General features: G+C 42.1%; 1 protein-coding gene across 6 annotated transcripts in view; it reads left to right on the forward strand.

Annotated features, from left to right (window-relative positions):
* The window catches only part of LOC129731073 (ras-related protein Rab-5B), a 31088-nt gene extending 15507 nt beyond the window's left edge, over positions 1–15581 (forward strand). For all 6 annotated transcript variants that reach the window (XM_055690816.1, XM_055690819.1, XM_055690821.1 and 3 more), the window contains exons 5-6: positions 13373–13486; positions 13560–15581. In XM_055690816.1, the coding sequence (XP_055546791.1) occupies positions 13373–13473 (101 nt within the window). In that variant the 3' untranslated portion in view covers positions 13474–13486; positions 13560–15581. The remainder of the gene's footprint in view (positions 1–13372; positions 13487–13559) is intronic.
* Positions 15582–15617: the final 36 nt, after the last annotated feature.

Raw genomic sequence — 15617 nt, forward strand, 5'->3', positions numbered from 1 at the left:
AAGTTTTGTAGATAGTCTACTTCGTGCCGTGGTGACTTTCGTGCCATAAGATCTCGACGAATTTCTGCACGCACGCACTTGTCAACTACCTCGATTTCATTACCGCTAAGCTCAATCCGTGGTCTGAGATGAACACCGTTTTTTCTGGGCTCGATATTAGGCTTTTGTGCATCATCCCGATTACGGAAATATTCATATTGAGTGATATTCGATAATTTTGGGAGAAGTTGCCATCCTAGAATTCGAAATAGTCTTTGGGGTCGGTTCTTGACTCCTGTGCATCATTTCGATCATTTTAAGCTGTTTGCCGCAAAAATTGTTTAAACATGTGGTTCATTTGTACGGAACTTTTTCTCGTGCAGAGAAGAGAGAGGGGCCGTACCACCATAGAAATATTTCCTGCTCCCAAAAACTTCTACATGCCAAATTTGGTTCCATTTGCTTGATTAGTTCACGAGTCGTTGAATGTAATAAACATATTCAAACATAGTTGTGTTGGATTTACGTCACGCTGAGTCGAAATGGCGGTTACGTCATTTCGTTTTCGTGAAATAATGGCGCTTTTTTTCGACACTTTTGATCAAATTTCGGCGCCTATGGGTCCAATTTGGTGTGTTCTATCGTTTAATCATAAAAAAACACAAATCGGCCACTTTGGCGCTTACGTCAGTCTGCGAGATTACGGCAGTAGAGTTAGTACTCAAGTTCCAACCGTAACAGCTGAAGCGAGTAAAGGCGCTATATCCTTGGTATCTATACCCGAGCCTAAGGAGGAAATACCTATGTCCCAGCCCAGGAGATTGGTAAAAAAGGAGTGTACTTTCTTAGCTTTGTCACTTCCAACGATTTATATTACTTCTCACATATAACATATAACCATTTTTTTTAAAATGGTGGATATCATTTTCCAGGATCCTTTCAAGTACTGGCTGTGTTAATGTAGACTAGACTAGACTAGATAAAATATCATCACAAAAAAGCAAAGCCATGGTGCTACATTCCGATTCGGAACTTGACCTTCTGTGACCGCGAGTTTTCCGATAATTTTCTCGTAGAATAATGATATCTGCATCATTTCATAGAGGAAATCTTCATCCACATTTATCACATCATGATTCTCAATCATAGGTTTTAGTCGTAAATAACTCTTGATCCGTCGAAGAACTGGAAAAGTTTGCTCGACGGATGGCGTTGTGATATGCAATGTCAGTATCATTCAGGTTTTGTCCAACGATAATTAAAATTATGTTTATGATCTTTTTGCCTCTAAACTTTTCGCATGAGGTTTTTTACTATCTTTGTTTATCAAATTTTAGCTCAATGCTAAAGCGTTTCCTTTGACGATGTTAAAAAGTTAAATGTGATGTCAAAAAGAAAGCAGCGCGTAAGAAGACAAACGTATACTATGCGGACTATGCGAGGTTCAAGTTTTCGAATGAAAAAAATGGGTGTAGAAGTTTAAATGAAATCGACGGAAGAATTCCGCCACATTTTTTTTTGTTCATCTATAATTTATTTGACACGGCACAAATACAATTTAATGTTTAACGGCGCCAATTATATCTGGTAGCTTACTTTCTAAAGTATCTTAATAACTAAAAGCAAATTTTTTATCCTCGCTGCCGACTACGAGCTGAAACTAAATGTAACTTAAAGCTATAATATTTTGCATTAAAAGCACTGGTTTACTGTATGACGGTTTTCATTGCCATAGGTAAGCACATGTTCCGCTGCTGGGCCAAGATATTACGGACTGGCATATTGGGTTGTCTCACTCGGGCCTTGAGAGTATCGTGCGGGTCTGATTGCTGTTTCCGGATCCGGGGTCTTAACGTGTTCTTGTCGTTAGGCTGGATGCAGGCGGAAGGGGGTAGGACTAAACTGGGGCGTGGATGGATTTCAGGAAAACGTATATAAGGGACATGTAGGATAGGTCACGGCTCGCCAAGACATCACGAACAGGAACAGTCGACTGCCTACCTTCGGCCTGCAGGGAAGCTATTAATTTAGACCTGGCGTTACGGTGTACAGGGCATGACCAAACAACGTGCTCTATGTCGTGATAACCTTCACCACAGGCACAGATACCACTTTCCCCGAGCCCAACACGACGGAGATGCGCGTCAAATCTATAGTGATTGGACATAAGCCGGGACATCACGCAAATGAAATCCCGACCTACATCCAACCCCTTGAACCACGGGTTCGTCGACACCTTGGGGATTATGGAATGTAACCACCTTCCCAGTTCCCCTCTGGTCCAAGCATTTTGCCAACTGATGATCGTATTCTGACGTACAAATGAAAAAAATTCATTAAAGGCAATTGGTCTTTCATAAATTCCACCGTTTGTTGCGCCCACCTTAGCCAAAGAGTCCGCTTTCTCATTACCCGGTATCGAGCAGTGAGAAGGGACCCACGCTAAGGTAATCTGATACGATTTTTCGGATAAAGCACTCAGATGTTCCCGTATTTTCCCCAGGAAATACGGAGAGTGCTTAACATCTTTCATCGATCGGAGAGCCTCAATGGAACTGAGACTGTCCGTAAAGATGAAATAATGGTCCGTGGCCATTTTTTCGATAATCCCTAGGGTGTACTGAATTGCAGCTAATTCTGCGACGTAAACAGAAGCAGGATTATCGAGCTTATGGGAGACGGTTAAATTGTTATTGAAGATACCGAAGCCAGTGGACCCATCAAGAAGTGATCCGTCAGTGTAGTACATATTGTCGCAGTTGATGTTTCGATATTTATTGGAAAAAATTTTAGGGATCTGCTGCACGCGTAAATGATCCGGGATTCCACGAGTTTCTTCTATCATGGATGTATCGAAAAACACAGTAGAATCAGAAGTATTTGATAAGTCGACACGATTCGGAATATTCGAAGAAGGGTTAATACTATGGGACATGTGATTGAAATACAATGTCATAAAACGGGTTTGAGAATTAAGTTCGATTAACCTTTCAAAATTTTCAATCACAGGACGGTTCAAGACCTCACATTTGATTAGAATGCGAGAAGACAGGCTCCAGAAGCGGTTTTTCAATGGTAGTACTGCAGCTAAGACCTCCAAACTCATCGTATGGGTCGACTGCATGCAACCCAAGGCGATACGCAAACAACGATATTGTATTCGCTCCAGTTTGATCAAATGTGTGTTTGCTGCGGAGCGGAAGCAGAAACACCCGTACTCAATGACAGACAATATCGTTGTTTGGTGAAGCCTTATAATGTCTCCTGGGTGGGCTCTCTACCATTGTCCGGTTATTGTACGAAGAAAATTCACTCTTTGTTGACATTTTTTCATCAGATACCTCACGTGACAACCCCAGGTGCCTTTAGAGTCGAACCAGATACCAAGATATTTGTGTACCAAAACCTGAGAAATCGTTTTACCCATTAATTGTGTTTGAAGCTGAGCAGGTTCATGCTTACTAGAAAAAACTACTATCTCAGTCTTCTCCGGAGAGAACTCGATACCTAGCTGTAAAGCCCAAGCAGACAAATTGTCCAAGGTATCTTGCAATGGTCCTTGCAAATCGGCAGCTTTGGCTCCTGTAACAGAGATTACACTGTCGTCTGCAAGTTGTCTTATCGTGCATGAATTTGCCAGACATTCGTCGATGTCATTTACATAAAAGTTGTAAAGAAGGGGGCTTAAACATGAGCCCTGGGGAAGACCCATGTAGCTAATGCGAAAAGTTGCCAAATCGCCGTGCGTAAAATGCATGTGCTTTTCGGACAGCAAATTGTGCAAAAAATTGTTCAAAATTGGAGAAAATCCTTGTCGGTGAAGTTTACCCGAAAGAATGTCAATAGAAACGGAATCAAAAGCCCTCTTAATGTCCAAGAACGCAGACGCCATTTGTTCTGTGCGAGCATACGCCAGCTGAATATCTGTTGAAAGCAACGCAAGACAATCATTCGTCCCTTTGGCACGGCGGAAGCCAAATTGAGTATCTGATAGTAGACCATTTGATTCGACCCAGTGGTCTAAACGACGGAGTATCATTTTTTACATCAATTTTCGGATACAGGATAGCATTGCAATCGGCCTATAAGAGTTGTGATCAGAAGCTGGTTTCCCTGGTTTTTGGATGGCGATCACCTTCACTTGCCTCCAATCCTGCGGTACAATGTTTTGATCCAGGAACTTATTGAACAAGTTCAACAAGCGCCTCTTGGCATTGCCGGGTAGATTCTTCAATGATGTTGAATCGACTCGACCGCTTTTGAAATCATTTCCTCGTATAACTTCCAATCGACATTCCGTGTGAGGTCATACGGAATGTCAATTGGTCGCATGCGAGTTGACCCGTTTGTAATTGAAATAAGAATAGGCAGATGGTCGCTACCGTGAGGATCGAGGATTACCTTCCATGTGCAATCCAACCGTAGCGACGTCGAACATAAGGATAGATCCAAAGCGCTTGGGCGCGCTGGAGGTTTCGGGATACGTGTCATTTCACCGTTGTTCAAAATAGTCATGTCGAAGTCATCGCGAAGGTTATAGATTAAAGAGGAGCGGTTATCATTGTAGGGGGAACCCCAAGCCACACCATGAGAGTTGAAGTCTCCCAAAATCAAACGTGGCGAGGGAAGAAGTTCTATTAAATCAAAGGGCAACCGTTGCCCAACCTGTGCTCTGGGAGGAATATATATTGAGGCAATACAAAGCTCTTTACCTTGTATTGTCATTTGACATGCGACAACTTCGATGCCTGGAATCGAGGGGAGGTTAATACGATAGAAAGAATAGCACTTTTTAATCCCTAAAAGTACTCCTCCATATGGGGTGTCTCGATCAAGGCGAAAAATATCAAAATCATGGAAGTTGAGATCAATATTTGAAGTAAGCCAAGTTTCACAAAGGGAAAATGCATCGCATTTGTTTCTATTTATTAAAACTTTAAATGAATCCATTTTTGGTAAAATACTTCTACAATTCCACTGTAAGACAGAGATAGAATCCTTCGTATACGCAGATGAATTAGGCATCGAAGAATACAATCGCTGCAAGGAGGGCCATTGGGCAGTCAACTGCTTCAAAAATGATCTACCTGTTGGGAGGAATGCTGTAAGAAAAATTTTAATTGGATCGGGTACATTGAAATTTTCAAAAATCCAGTCCACAATGTCAGAAAATTTCACTAATCCAGAGTTTGTTTCATCAACTGGATGTGCAAAAGGAACAACTGGGGTTTTAGATGTTCCTGGCAGTGCTGGGAACTCCTTCTGGGACTTTAAATTTGCAAGCCCAGGAGGAGTTTGCTTCGGTTTTTCCGCAGCACTGTTTGGTTTGTTTGTAACTTTCATTTCACTTTGGGAAATCTTAGGACCTTTTCGGGGAAGTTTAGGAGAGGAAATATTTTTCCTCTTTCTAGACGCCCCAGGATTGGCATAAGTTGTTCCCGCTGGTGAATCGTCAGAATCGGTTTCATCAGAGGACAACAGATCAAAGGGGTTCGATGTTATGGTAGAAGTGGTCACGGTCTTCTTCAGCATCTCAGCGTAAGATCGCTTTGAACGCTCCTTAAGTGACCGCTTGATTTTATCTCTGCGCTGCATGTACACCGGGCATGTGGAGAGCTCATGCTGATTTTCCCCGCAGTGAATACATTTTTCAGCATTTACACTGCAAGAATCGTCCGCATGAGTTTCTCCACACTTGCTACATCGTGCCTTATTGCAGCAGTAGGCGGCTGTGTGGCCTAGCTGCTTGCAATTGGTGCAATTCATAACACGGGGTACATACAATCGCACAGGCAGACGAACCCGATCGATCGAGACGTTGCTAGGGAGAGCAGATCCGGCAAACGTAACACGAAACGAGTCTGACGGAGTGTACACTTTTGTGCCGTTGACAAGAGACACAGACCGCAATTGCTTGCAATCTATGATCTTTACTTTTACGTCGTAATACAAAGCATTTTTGAAGCAGCCAAAACCGCTTGCCAAGATACACTCGACCGACAGACTCGAATCGGTTATGACACAGTCGATCTCCACGTCTCGTGCGGGTATATAAACGCGATACTCGCGTGTGAAAAGCTCGGAGCGAGCAATAGCGTTGGCCTGTTCCAGGTCGCTGACCACGACACGGAGCTTGTTGGGTCTGACCTTGGAGATTTCGGTCACGGCCTTGTACCCCTCCGTCAGGTCTTTCGAAATCTGCAGGATGTTTAACGGTTTCGATTTCGGTCCTGCTTTTGGCCGAAAGAAAACAGTAAAGCTGCCCTGAGATCCGTCCGGGTAAAGCCTGGGGCGAGGGGGGACTGGAGAATTAACAGAGGAAGGGTTGGCAGTAGGGACAGGGTCGGAGGGGTTCGGGGATGGTGGCACGGGAGGCGAGGTATCTACATCCATCGCGCTAAATCTAGCGCACTAGCGCCGACAGAACACGTACCTCTTTACTTCTCCTTTCAGCAGGGTTGGTTGTCCGAACGGTCGAAGCTGCAGCCGTTACAGCCAGCAGCACCAATACAGCAGCTCCAAACAGCCACCAGCAGCGGGCCGGGTGTGTGATCACTCAGCACAGCGACACAACTCGCTGTCAACTGTTGGCTTCTTCTTTTTCCTCCTTTGTGTTGAGATTCTCGTCCACTGCTGTAGCACAAATCACTTAGCAGCCAAATCGGCTCACGCACCAGCAAACAGCCACGATGCGAAACAGTTGCACAAAGGCTGGCGACCTTGAACCTTCACTCGACCAGGCAAACAATGCCAACACTTGCTCGCGCGTCTTTTGTTTAATATTCTATCGGAGCGATCACCAAACACATCCGATACTGATGCGTGTTCAGCACAGAGGGAATTCCGCCACATTGACAGAAATCACTTTTTTGTCACTCAAAAAATCAAAAAATCACTTTTTTTCTGAGATTGTCTACCTGTCCTATGAACAGGTTGAACAGGTGGACGAGACGCCTCTGCAGCCAACTGCTTAGTGTACAGGACAATTGCGGGGCTAGCGCTACTGACACTAGCAGTCTCTCCTGAGCCGAGACTCGAACCTACGACGACTGGTTTGTTAGGCCAGCATCGTATCTTGAGTCCATCTGGAAGATCAATAAAAGTATCATCACATAGCGTTAAAATAACACAAACGTTACTGAACCACTCGATCCCATTTGTGCCCCAAATACGCAACCCAGCGAATCTTTCTCAGTGTCGTCCAGTCGAAGATTTCTTTGGGATTTTGAGTTACTTCGGTGCCAAAATAACTGGAGATCAACGAATTGCGAACAGTTGATCGGTAGAATCCAGAGATGTATTCGAAAAGCGGACTTGAAGACCGTACAACGCTCTTGTTTCGGCATCATAAGAAAACTTTGTCGGGAGGTCAGAAACGGACCTTAGAAGAGTGGAGAAAGACACGAGTGGTGCGATCTTCAGGAAGCTCGGCCGGTTACTTGGCTTCACCGAAGACATTGACATTATGGCACGCATCTTTGAGACGTTGACGGAAACGTACAGCAGACGGAAGGCTACGGTGGGCTAGGCATGTCGTAAGGATGTCGGACGAAAGCCCAGTCAAAATGGTTCTGGATAACGACCCAATAGGAACCCGAGATCGTGGCGCGCCACATGCATGGTGGACCGACCAAGTGAAAAGAGATCACCGCACCCTAAGCAGTCTGCAAGAATGGCAACGAACAGCCATGGATCGAGTACAATGGCGTCGGATCTTAGATACATCAAAGGCCACACAGGCCTTCGGCTGATTGGTATGGTAAGCACGATGCGATGAAGAAATGGCTTGACGGATAACTCCAAATATCGTTTGGCATGGATCCTCATCGAGCTACTGCTCGAATTTAGAGTTTTCGTATGTTTTTGGCTCTCCTCCACGCGAACTGTCGTCAATATCGAAGCAGCATTTCCGTAAACTTTTTTTAACTCTCGATGCGCTTCAGCCGCCGTTTTTTCTAATAAAAAGAGAAAAGCAACACTTCCCGCCAATGACGATTATTTGGAACAAAATCAAACATTTTCAAACAACCGAAAGTATCAGACGCCACAATCAGTCGAGTGGGTTTAGCTACTCGACTGAAATTCGACTCCACTCGACTTCTGTATCACCAAAATTGGTCTGTCGAGTAAAGTGACTTTTGATTTGTCATATAAAATAGGGTTAATAATCAATCTTCGAATGCATCAAGAATATTTTCTGAGCGTGTGACGCTCGAAAAAGAGATAAGAATTAGGAAAAAATAAAATAGTGTCATCCTGTACTCGAAGTGGTCCAGAATGTACGGTTTACGACTATTTTAGTGTCTTAAAAATGGTTTTTTGTTTCAAAAGGTCCTTTTTATAAAACAAAAATAACTTTTTTGCAGAATAAGATACAGTTCTGCTCTTTTCACTTTGGAAAAGTTGTAGATCAACTTATTTTGAACAACTTTGCCGAAAAGAGCTATTCTTTATCTTGTATTCTTTACTTGGTAAGCGGAGATTAAGATCGAGTAAGGGTGTCTTTGGAAAATCTAATGTATATTTTTTCTCTTTGATTCTATCAAAACCCGGCCTTCGAATTACTTTTGGATCTTTTGAAGCCGCACATTTTTTTCTGCATACTTGAAAAAGCTATTTCGTCCACAGGGAAAGTTATTAGGTTTTTTTCTCTTGGAAACACGCACACAAATGTCTAGTAAAATTTCAGATACAAACTAAAACTACTATTGGCGTTTGAAAGGTCGTGCGTTCATATATAAAATAGATAAAATTGCAATATACGGCGTTTCTATCATCTAGACCAGTGGTTCCCAACCTGTTTGGCTTCGCGGCTTCCTTTGCTAAGTACAAAAAGCTTCGCCCCTCCCCTCCTCAAAAAATTTCAGATACTTACTTCATTTGGCGTAACATCATTAAGATATGATGAGTCTGATGAACAAAACTTCTCCAATAGATTCGCTTTCTGGTCGCTTTCAATCGAAGTGCTGCTTTCACCTTTCGGCATCTCACGATCGTCCACCAGAATACTCTCTTCCTTATCTCGGCAAAGAATTCCAGATTAGCCCTGTGCGCCGCCGCCGACACTTTTACGCACGCCGCCGCCGCCGATGATTTTGAGTCGGCGCGCCGCCGAGGAAATTTTTATCGCGCCGATAGCCGTTTCTTTGCTGGTTGTTAAATTGTTTGATTCCTAACTATTTTTATTTTTTTTTGACATCCTGTCAATCCGGATGAACATATTTTTATTTTTTCATGTTGAATTAAAAAACCAAACATGAGAGTGTACTCATTATATGCAATATTTTAGAAGTGGTAATTAGTGTCACGCCCAGGCATGGGGAAAACACAGCACACCAAAGCGCGTGGGGCCCATCTGCTAACAAACACACCACGCAGGGCTATTCGTATTACCCTCCGTCGTTAGCTAAAGACAAAACACTGGAGAGCCATTCGTGAACACGTGTGCCGAGGGTTTTTCAACTTCGGCACATGAGGCAACCGAGGGCTCGCAGTTTCGGGGAACACACAAGCATTGGTCGCCACGACGAGATCGACAATGGTATAATATTGGAAAGTTTGACGGTAGTCAACGCATACAACCACCTGCAATATTTTTTTCATACGTACTTTTGTAAACATGATGCGTTTGAGAAAACACGTGTTAGCAAGCGGACTTCCGAGGGCTCACGAATTCGGGAACACTCGGGCATGTGTTTGTCGAAGCTTCTGAAGGGCTGTTTTATTTAGAACACTGTGGGTTTCGGTTTTGTATGAGCACTGAAGGGCAATGGAAAAACCCTCCGTGGCATCGCCTAAAACACACACGCAAGTGGTGTGGTGGGTTTGGACATGCCTGGTCACGCCGGTACACGCCGCCGCCGACAAATACCAACGGCGTCACGCCGGCTCGCCGATCGCCGCCGAGACAACATGTTTTCTACGCCGCCGCCGCCGATGATATGGTCGGTCTGTGTTTGTCAGTCTCATATCGCCCTGCATTTGTTTCATGTTTTGGTCTAAATTTGCAGAGGGGTTAAAAATTCGCTTTCACAGAGGTATACAGAATATAATTTCAACCACCTGTCAAATTTACCAAGGCTTTCGCGGCTCCCTTATCGTTCGCGGATCCCGGTTGGGAACCCCTGATTTAGACAGTCTTCTGTGACACCATGAGACGGTTTTGTATGTGTCAACAAACAACTATGGAATGGTAAATCATAGCAAGCGTATGATTTATATCATTTTCAGTAGCTACTGTCTCCTACTATCTTATAAGATAAATTAAAATGGAAGATCAACTCGTGAGTGGTAAGTTGAAGTTCGAGAGATCGCAATGAGTTTTCCGGATTGAGGAACTTATTCAAGCAACAATTAGTTCTGCAAATTCTTCCGGTAATTGTCGCCACGTGTGAAAGGAAGAAATTTTCTAATCCAAAGTCATTAACAGCTGAATAACGGTTGGGTTTCTTTGTCAAAGCGATTTTTCGAAAAATTAGTACCTGAACAGACGTAAAACGTCTCTTGATGTACCTACGTATCCAGCCTACAATCTGTTACTGTCTGCTAAGAATTGATGACATGATGTTTACCGCACCTCTGACACATATGCTACAATAACGTACAACTTTTAAAGATATATCGGTAAAATTTTATGAAGTAGATGTACTCTTGTAAATTCTGAATGATCATGCTATTCAAAGACTTTTTGAATACCGTGAGACGTTCTGATTCCATACGGCTCCTTATCCCGTGCACATCGTATCAAAATGCGACAAAATATATAAATATTCTTTACATAGAATATCACCTTTAAACATACTTTTTGAAACATCTTCTCATAATGGATGTTTTTTTCGCGTTTTGATACGGAGTGCACAGAATAAGAAACCGCACGGAATTAGGGCGCATCATGGTAAAATTTCTGATGACCTTTGAATGAGGTTGGGATAGGAGTAGCAATCGTGCAAAGTTGGTCCTTCCGTATTTTGTTATCAGTTTTCTTCGCATGATTCAATTTTACGACAATCGTGAACAATGCGTACGAAATAGTATCAGAGATTACAAACCTTAATAAAGAGATATTCGAGGGGTTTTACGTGATTCTAATCAGCAGTAAAAACTAAGACAGATAATTGAGTTGGATAAATTTCCCATTAATGGTAATTATATTATCTTATTTGCAAAAAATCACAGGAAGGTTGTGTGCAAAGCCACGACCGCAAGGATGAAGTAGAATACTTTTACAATAAAGAAAACCCGGCTGCTTGCTCAGTCATTTTGAAATCGGATTTGTTTCGTATATACCGCTTGTTAAGCACAGTATCAACAAATCGTAATAAACATCACATTGCTGTGCATTTGCAGCAGCATCAAACCTCAGTTGCAGTTTATTAATAACCATTCATTATGCTCTTCCAAAAACATTTAGTAGCCTTGAAAAAAGCCGATTGCTGTAATTGAAATTTTAATTCAATAATTGCATAAATGCTTCATGATCAGATATACCCGCTGCAACTGCTACGCTATCCGTAGCCATGCCACAGTTGTGGCCGCAATACGCTACCATTGGTGTCCGCTGCCCCTGCATCAGCTGGCCCAGCTGCTATCGATGCTGAGATCCGCTGCAACTAGTGCGCTATCCACTGCTATACCACAGCTGTGACCGCTATCCGCTATCGCTGGTATCCACTGCATTGCTACAGCTGCTACTAAGGGATGACTGCTGTTGTCGCTGTCTAGAACTATAATGAGCGGCTTCGGCTGAAACAGGCTCTTATATAGGCCAAATAGCATATTTTAAATTGCAAGGTATATGATTCTGTCGACCGTGCTTGGGAAGCAATCATATAACGATCAATCAGAGGTCGAATTTTTCGTTTTGCCAAGGCTTGACTATTTTCTATAGTACAATAGTTTGAATAATAAAATTACAATTATCTTCATTTGGGAAGAATCTTAGAAGATTTTCCAATCTATTGCTGCAATAACGAAGGAAATCCATCGAATACTAACCAAAATTGGACATATTTTTCACTTTTTTCGGTTTTAAATTTTCATTTCACATCTCTATGTAGCCGAACTTCATGAGAGAAGTATTCTACTTCAAAAAATCTACGCCCTTGTGAGCGGCCTTCCGGCAGTTAACCGGAACATTCGCCATGGCGGACGAAAACATGCGTGTAGACATGTTTTTAAACTCTTTCTTCGTTTTTTTTTTATTAATTCCCTCTCCGTTTTCGCGACAAAAATTGTTGGAATAGATCTTGCGCTTCAAGTTTGCCCAGAAATTCTAGGAGGAACGCAGCTGGGGGACGTTGAGCGGATTCGACGACTGTGGTACCACATCGATATTCAGCCGCTCCATCTCCTTCAACGACCGCTACGAGTAGTGGGCCGACGCCAAATCTGACCAGAACACTGTGTCTTCGCCCTTATGGTATTCCTTGATGAACGACGCAACTTCTGGCAGGCACTTCGTACTGTACATTTCCCCGTTCACGGCCAGCCCGGAGCGAAAGAAGAGCAACTTTGACATCCCTTTCTCGCGACAGCCGCACCTTCCTGGCGAACTTGGTCTGTGAAATAAACTTCACCTCGGTCCTCACTTCCTTCGTGGGGGAGGTAAAATATAAAGTGCCTTGCTAATCGTTACCATCCAGGGTGAGATAGGTCTCGTCGTCCATCACCACTGCCACGTCGCGATTCACCGGGAAAATCGACTTGACCATCTTATTCAACCGCTGTCGCAGCGTCATTGCCTGCAGCTCCGAGACCAGCCGCTTCCTGACATGTATGTCCATCTTCTCCAGATACTTTTTTACTGTTTCACCGCATGCACCAACCTCCCGGCCAAGTGCACGCAGCACTTTAGTCACTTTTTCCTAGGTCTTCCTCTTCAGCATCCTTTGAAGCTTCTTGTCGCTCAGGGTCGTTGGCCGTCCGGAACCGGGCTTTCTTTCGATGCTCTGATCGTTATCCAATAGTGTCAAGATGTTGTAGATGCCGGAACGGGCATACCCAGCGTCCACAAAGTGCCGCACGATGTCCGTTTTTGAGGTGGCGGGGTACCGTTCTTTAAACGCGCACACTTCTGAACGGAGTAGCTTCACTTTTTCGCCATCAGAGTTAGAGTTTGACTGATAGAGCTGTCAATTTTTTTTACTAACGCATGGGGTACTATGATTGATGATGCATGAGTAGTTTCGTCAGTGCGATTAAAGCTAAAACCATGAAAAATCGGTAATTACGCTGATACGCTGAGGAAACCAAAACCAGAGAACTTTTTGTAGAACATAACGGGTGGTATGCTCTGTCTCCAACAGATTTTTTTGGCGTTTTTATTTGTTTGACTGCAAAATATAGCAATTCCTTGTTACTATTAAAGTTTAATTTTTTTTCTTTTCTTTTCCAGCTAAAAAATTGCCTAAGAACGAAGGCACTGGACCTCAGCAAAATATAAGACCTACCCAGAACGAACAGAGCCGACAGAATAGCGGCTGCTGCAGCAAGTGATGTTATTCAGCTGGTAAGTTGTTATACCCATTCTCCGTGTTCTATATTCTCACATTGACCACACATTTTTCTTTGTATGCTTGTAGCAATCGTATTGTTAATTGTAACAAATAACAACAAGGAATGTTTAAGAAAAATTGTCGTTACGATTGTAGTAGGAAGTAAGAAGGATTCCAACCTAGTTATGATATAAACCAAGAACAACAGTAAGAAAAAAACACACACACATTAACGATCTATTCCGACCCTCAATACACATATATACAGACATACACACCTAAACATTCACCAATTTGGAACTTGAACCAATATGAAAACTGACTAGAAAAAAGCTTGGAGCCGCAATAGTTAGCAGTTATTGCGCGAAAGAAACAAAAAAGGAACTCATACAAACACATTAGGGCACACCAAAACCGAAGTAACATTCAAATTTTCTTCAGCGATAAGGAAAAAATAAGATACGAGACCGTTTGTTAGTTTAATTAAAAAAAGAAGAAGAATGGAACACAGACACACAGCTTAAAGTTGATAAACCTTACTTTACCAACATACCACAATTATACAGAAAATAGTGCATCCCAATTTAATGATTGAATAATAGTACCGAGAAAAAGAAGAAGAAAAAAAAACAATCCCTCAGCTAAAGAAATACAACTCAACTAAATTCAGTAGTAGATTATTTGTTTTAAGCCCTGCACATATTTTTCAGGTAACCCCTTATTTCAATCCCCTCTCCTTTCTTGGCTTATTTGTTAATTTTTATTCTGCTTCCCACTGATCAGTCTTCGTGGAAATATATTTATTGCTGAACTAAAAACCTAAAAATAATATAAAGGAGTATATTTAAATGAAAGTAAAACAATCCCGTAATAAAACACATGTGCCGCAGCCTGTGCGCGGTGTAAAATTCAAAATCTAACTCACACATGTGTGCATGTGAGGATGCACACGAACACGCGGGCATACACCTACACACACATACACGTAAATAAAATTTATGGTAAATGCATGTAGATTTAACAAAAGAAGAGTCTTTTTTCCTTGTTATGATTGTTTATTTCCCTTCCCATTTCTTCCTTAACCTCTAGAACAGTTTTTATTTTATGAATATTTGTACGATAAAAGTAACTAAGGGATATAAACGAAAAAAAAATGTATAAAACAATTAAACACAGAGTAGTGGTTAAATGAAACAAAACAACGCGAAGGAATCTTGATTCAAATGGGAAAGCGAGAGGGAAAGAGAGAAAACAGTGCTACTTTATTAGTTCATACTGCTGTGGCGTAGAATGATGGCCAACAAAAAAAAAATAGGTACTGCACGCATTTACACACCACATTTATGTACGTCCCTTTTCCAATCTCCCCTACGAGGGACTCAGATCGAATCAAAACAGAGAAAGGAACCCCAATCATAGGTTATGCGCGTTACAATTTCTTATCTTCTCCGGAATCGAACAAATGTTGGTCACACACGCGTAATAAATACACATACACAAACACACACACGCGCGAGTTGATAGGTGATTATTTTGTCCTACTCAAGTTGTGATTCGGTAATCCGAAAAGGATAGATGGAAAATATGATCAAATATTTAATGTTAAAATTTTACGTTTCTATTTTGTTTTTCTTTTCTCGAAAGTTGTCCCAAAAAAAAACTATTCGAAGCAAGCTTTCAGCAGCAGCTGCCAGTCATTCGGTGATGGCCGCATGTGGGGGCATGTGAAGCCGCGGGGTCGCGTTCCCAGGGCTTTCTTGTTACGTAACAAAAAGCAGTAGTGATTCAATTGATAAAAAAAATAAACAGAAACAGATTAAACTTAACAAAACTTCAATAGAGGAAGGCATCATTGCTGGAATAACGAGTAAAGAAAAAGTTTAAAATAAACTGACATTCCTTTTTTTGTAAACGAATTGTAATTCGCGAAGTGTTCTGTGGAAGGCGGGATATGGAGGAAAAACAAACGCGATACAACACAATGATAAAAGTTTTGTGGAATAAAAAGCCCGAAAAATTTGGAATGAGATTGAGGACGTTATGAAGAAGAAAAAATTTAAATACGAACGCAAAAAAGTGGTAAATGAAAACTTGTAAAGTCCAAAATGAGTGGTCTTTTTTGTTCTATTGAAATGGGTAGAAAGA

Source organism: Wyeomyia smithii, chromosome 3 (assembly GCF_029784165.1).
Source record: "Wyeomyia smithii strain HCP4-BCI-WySm-NY-G18 chromosome 3, ASM2978416v1, whole genome shotgun sequence".
Classification (NCBI taxonomy): domain Eukaryota; kingdom Metazoa; phylum Arthropoda; class Insecta; order Diptera; family Culicidae; genus Wyeomyia; species Wyeomyia smithii.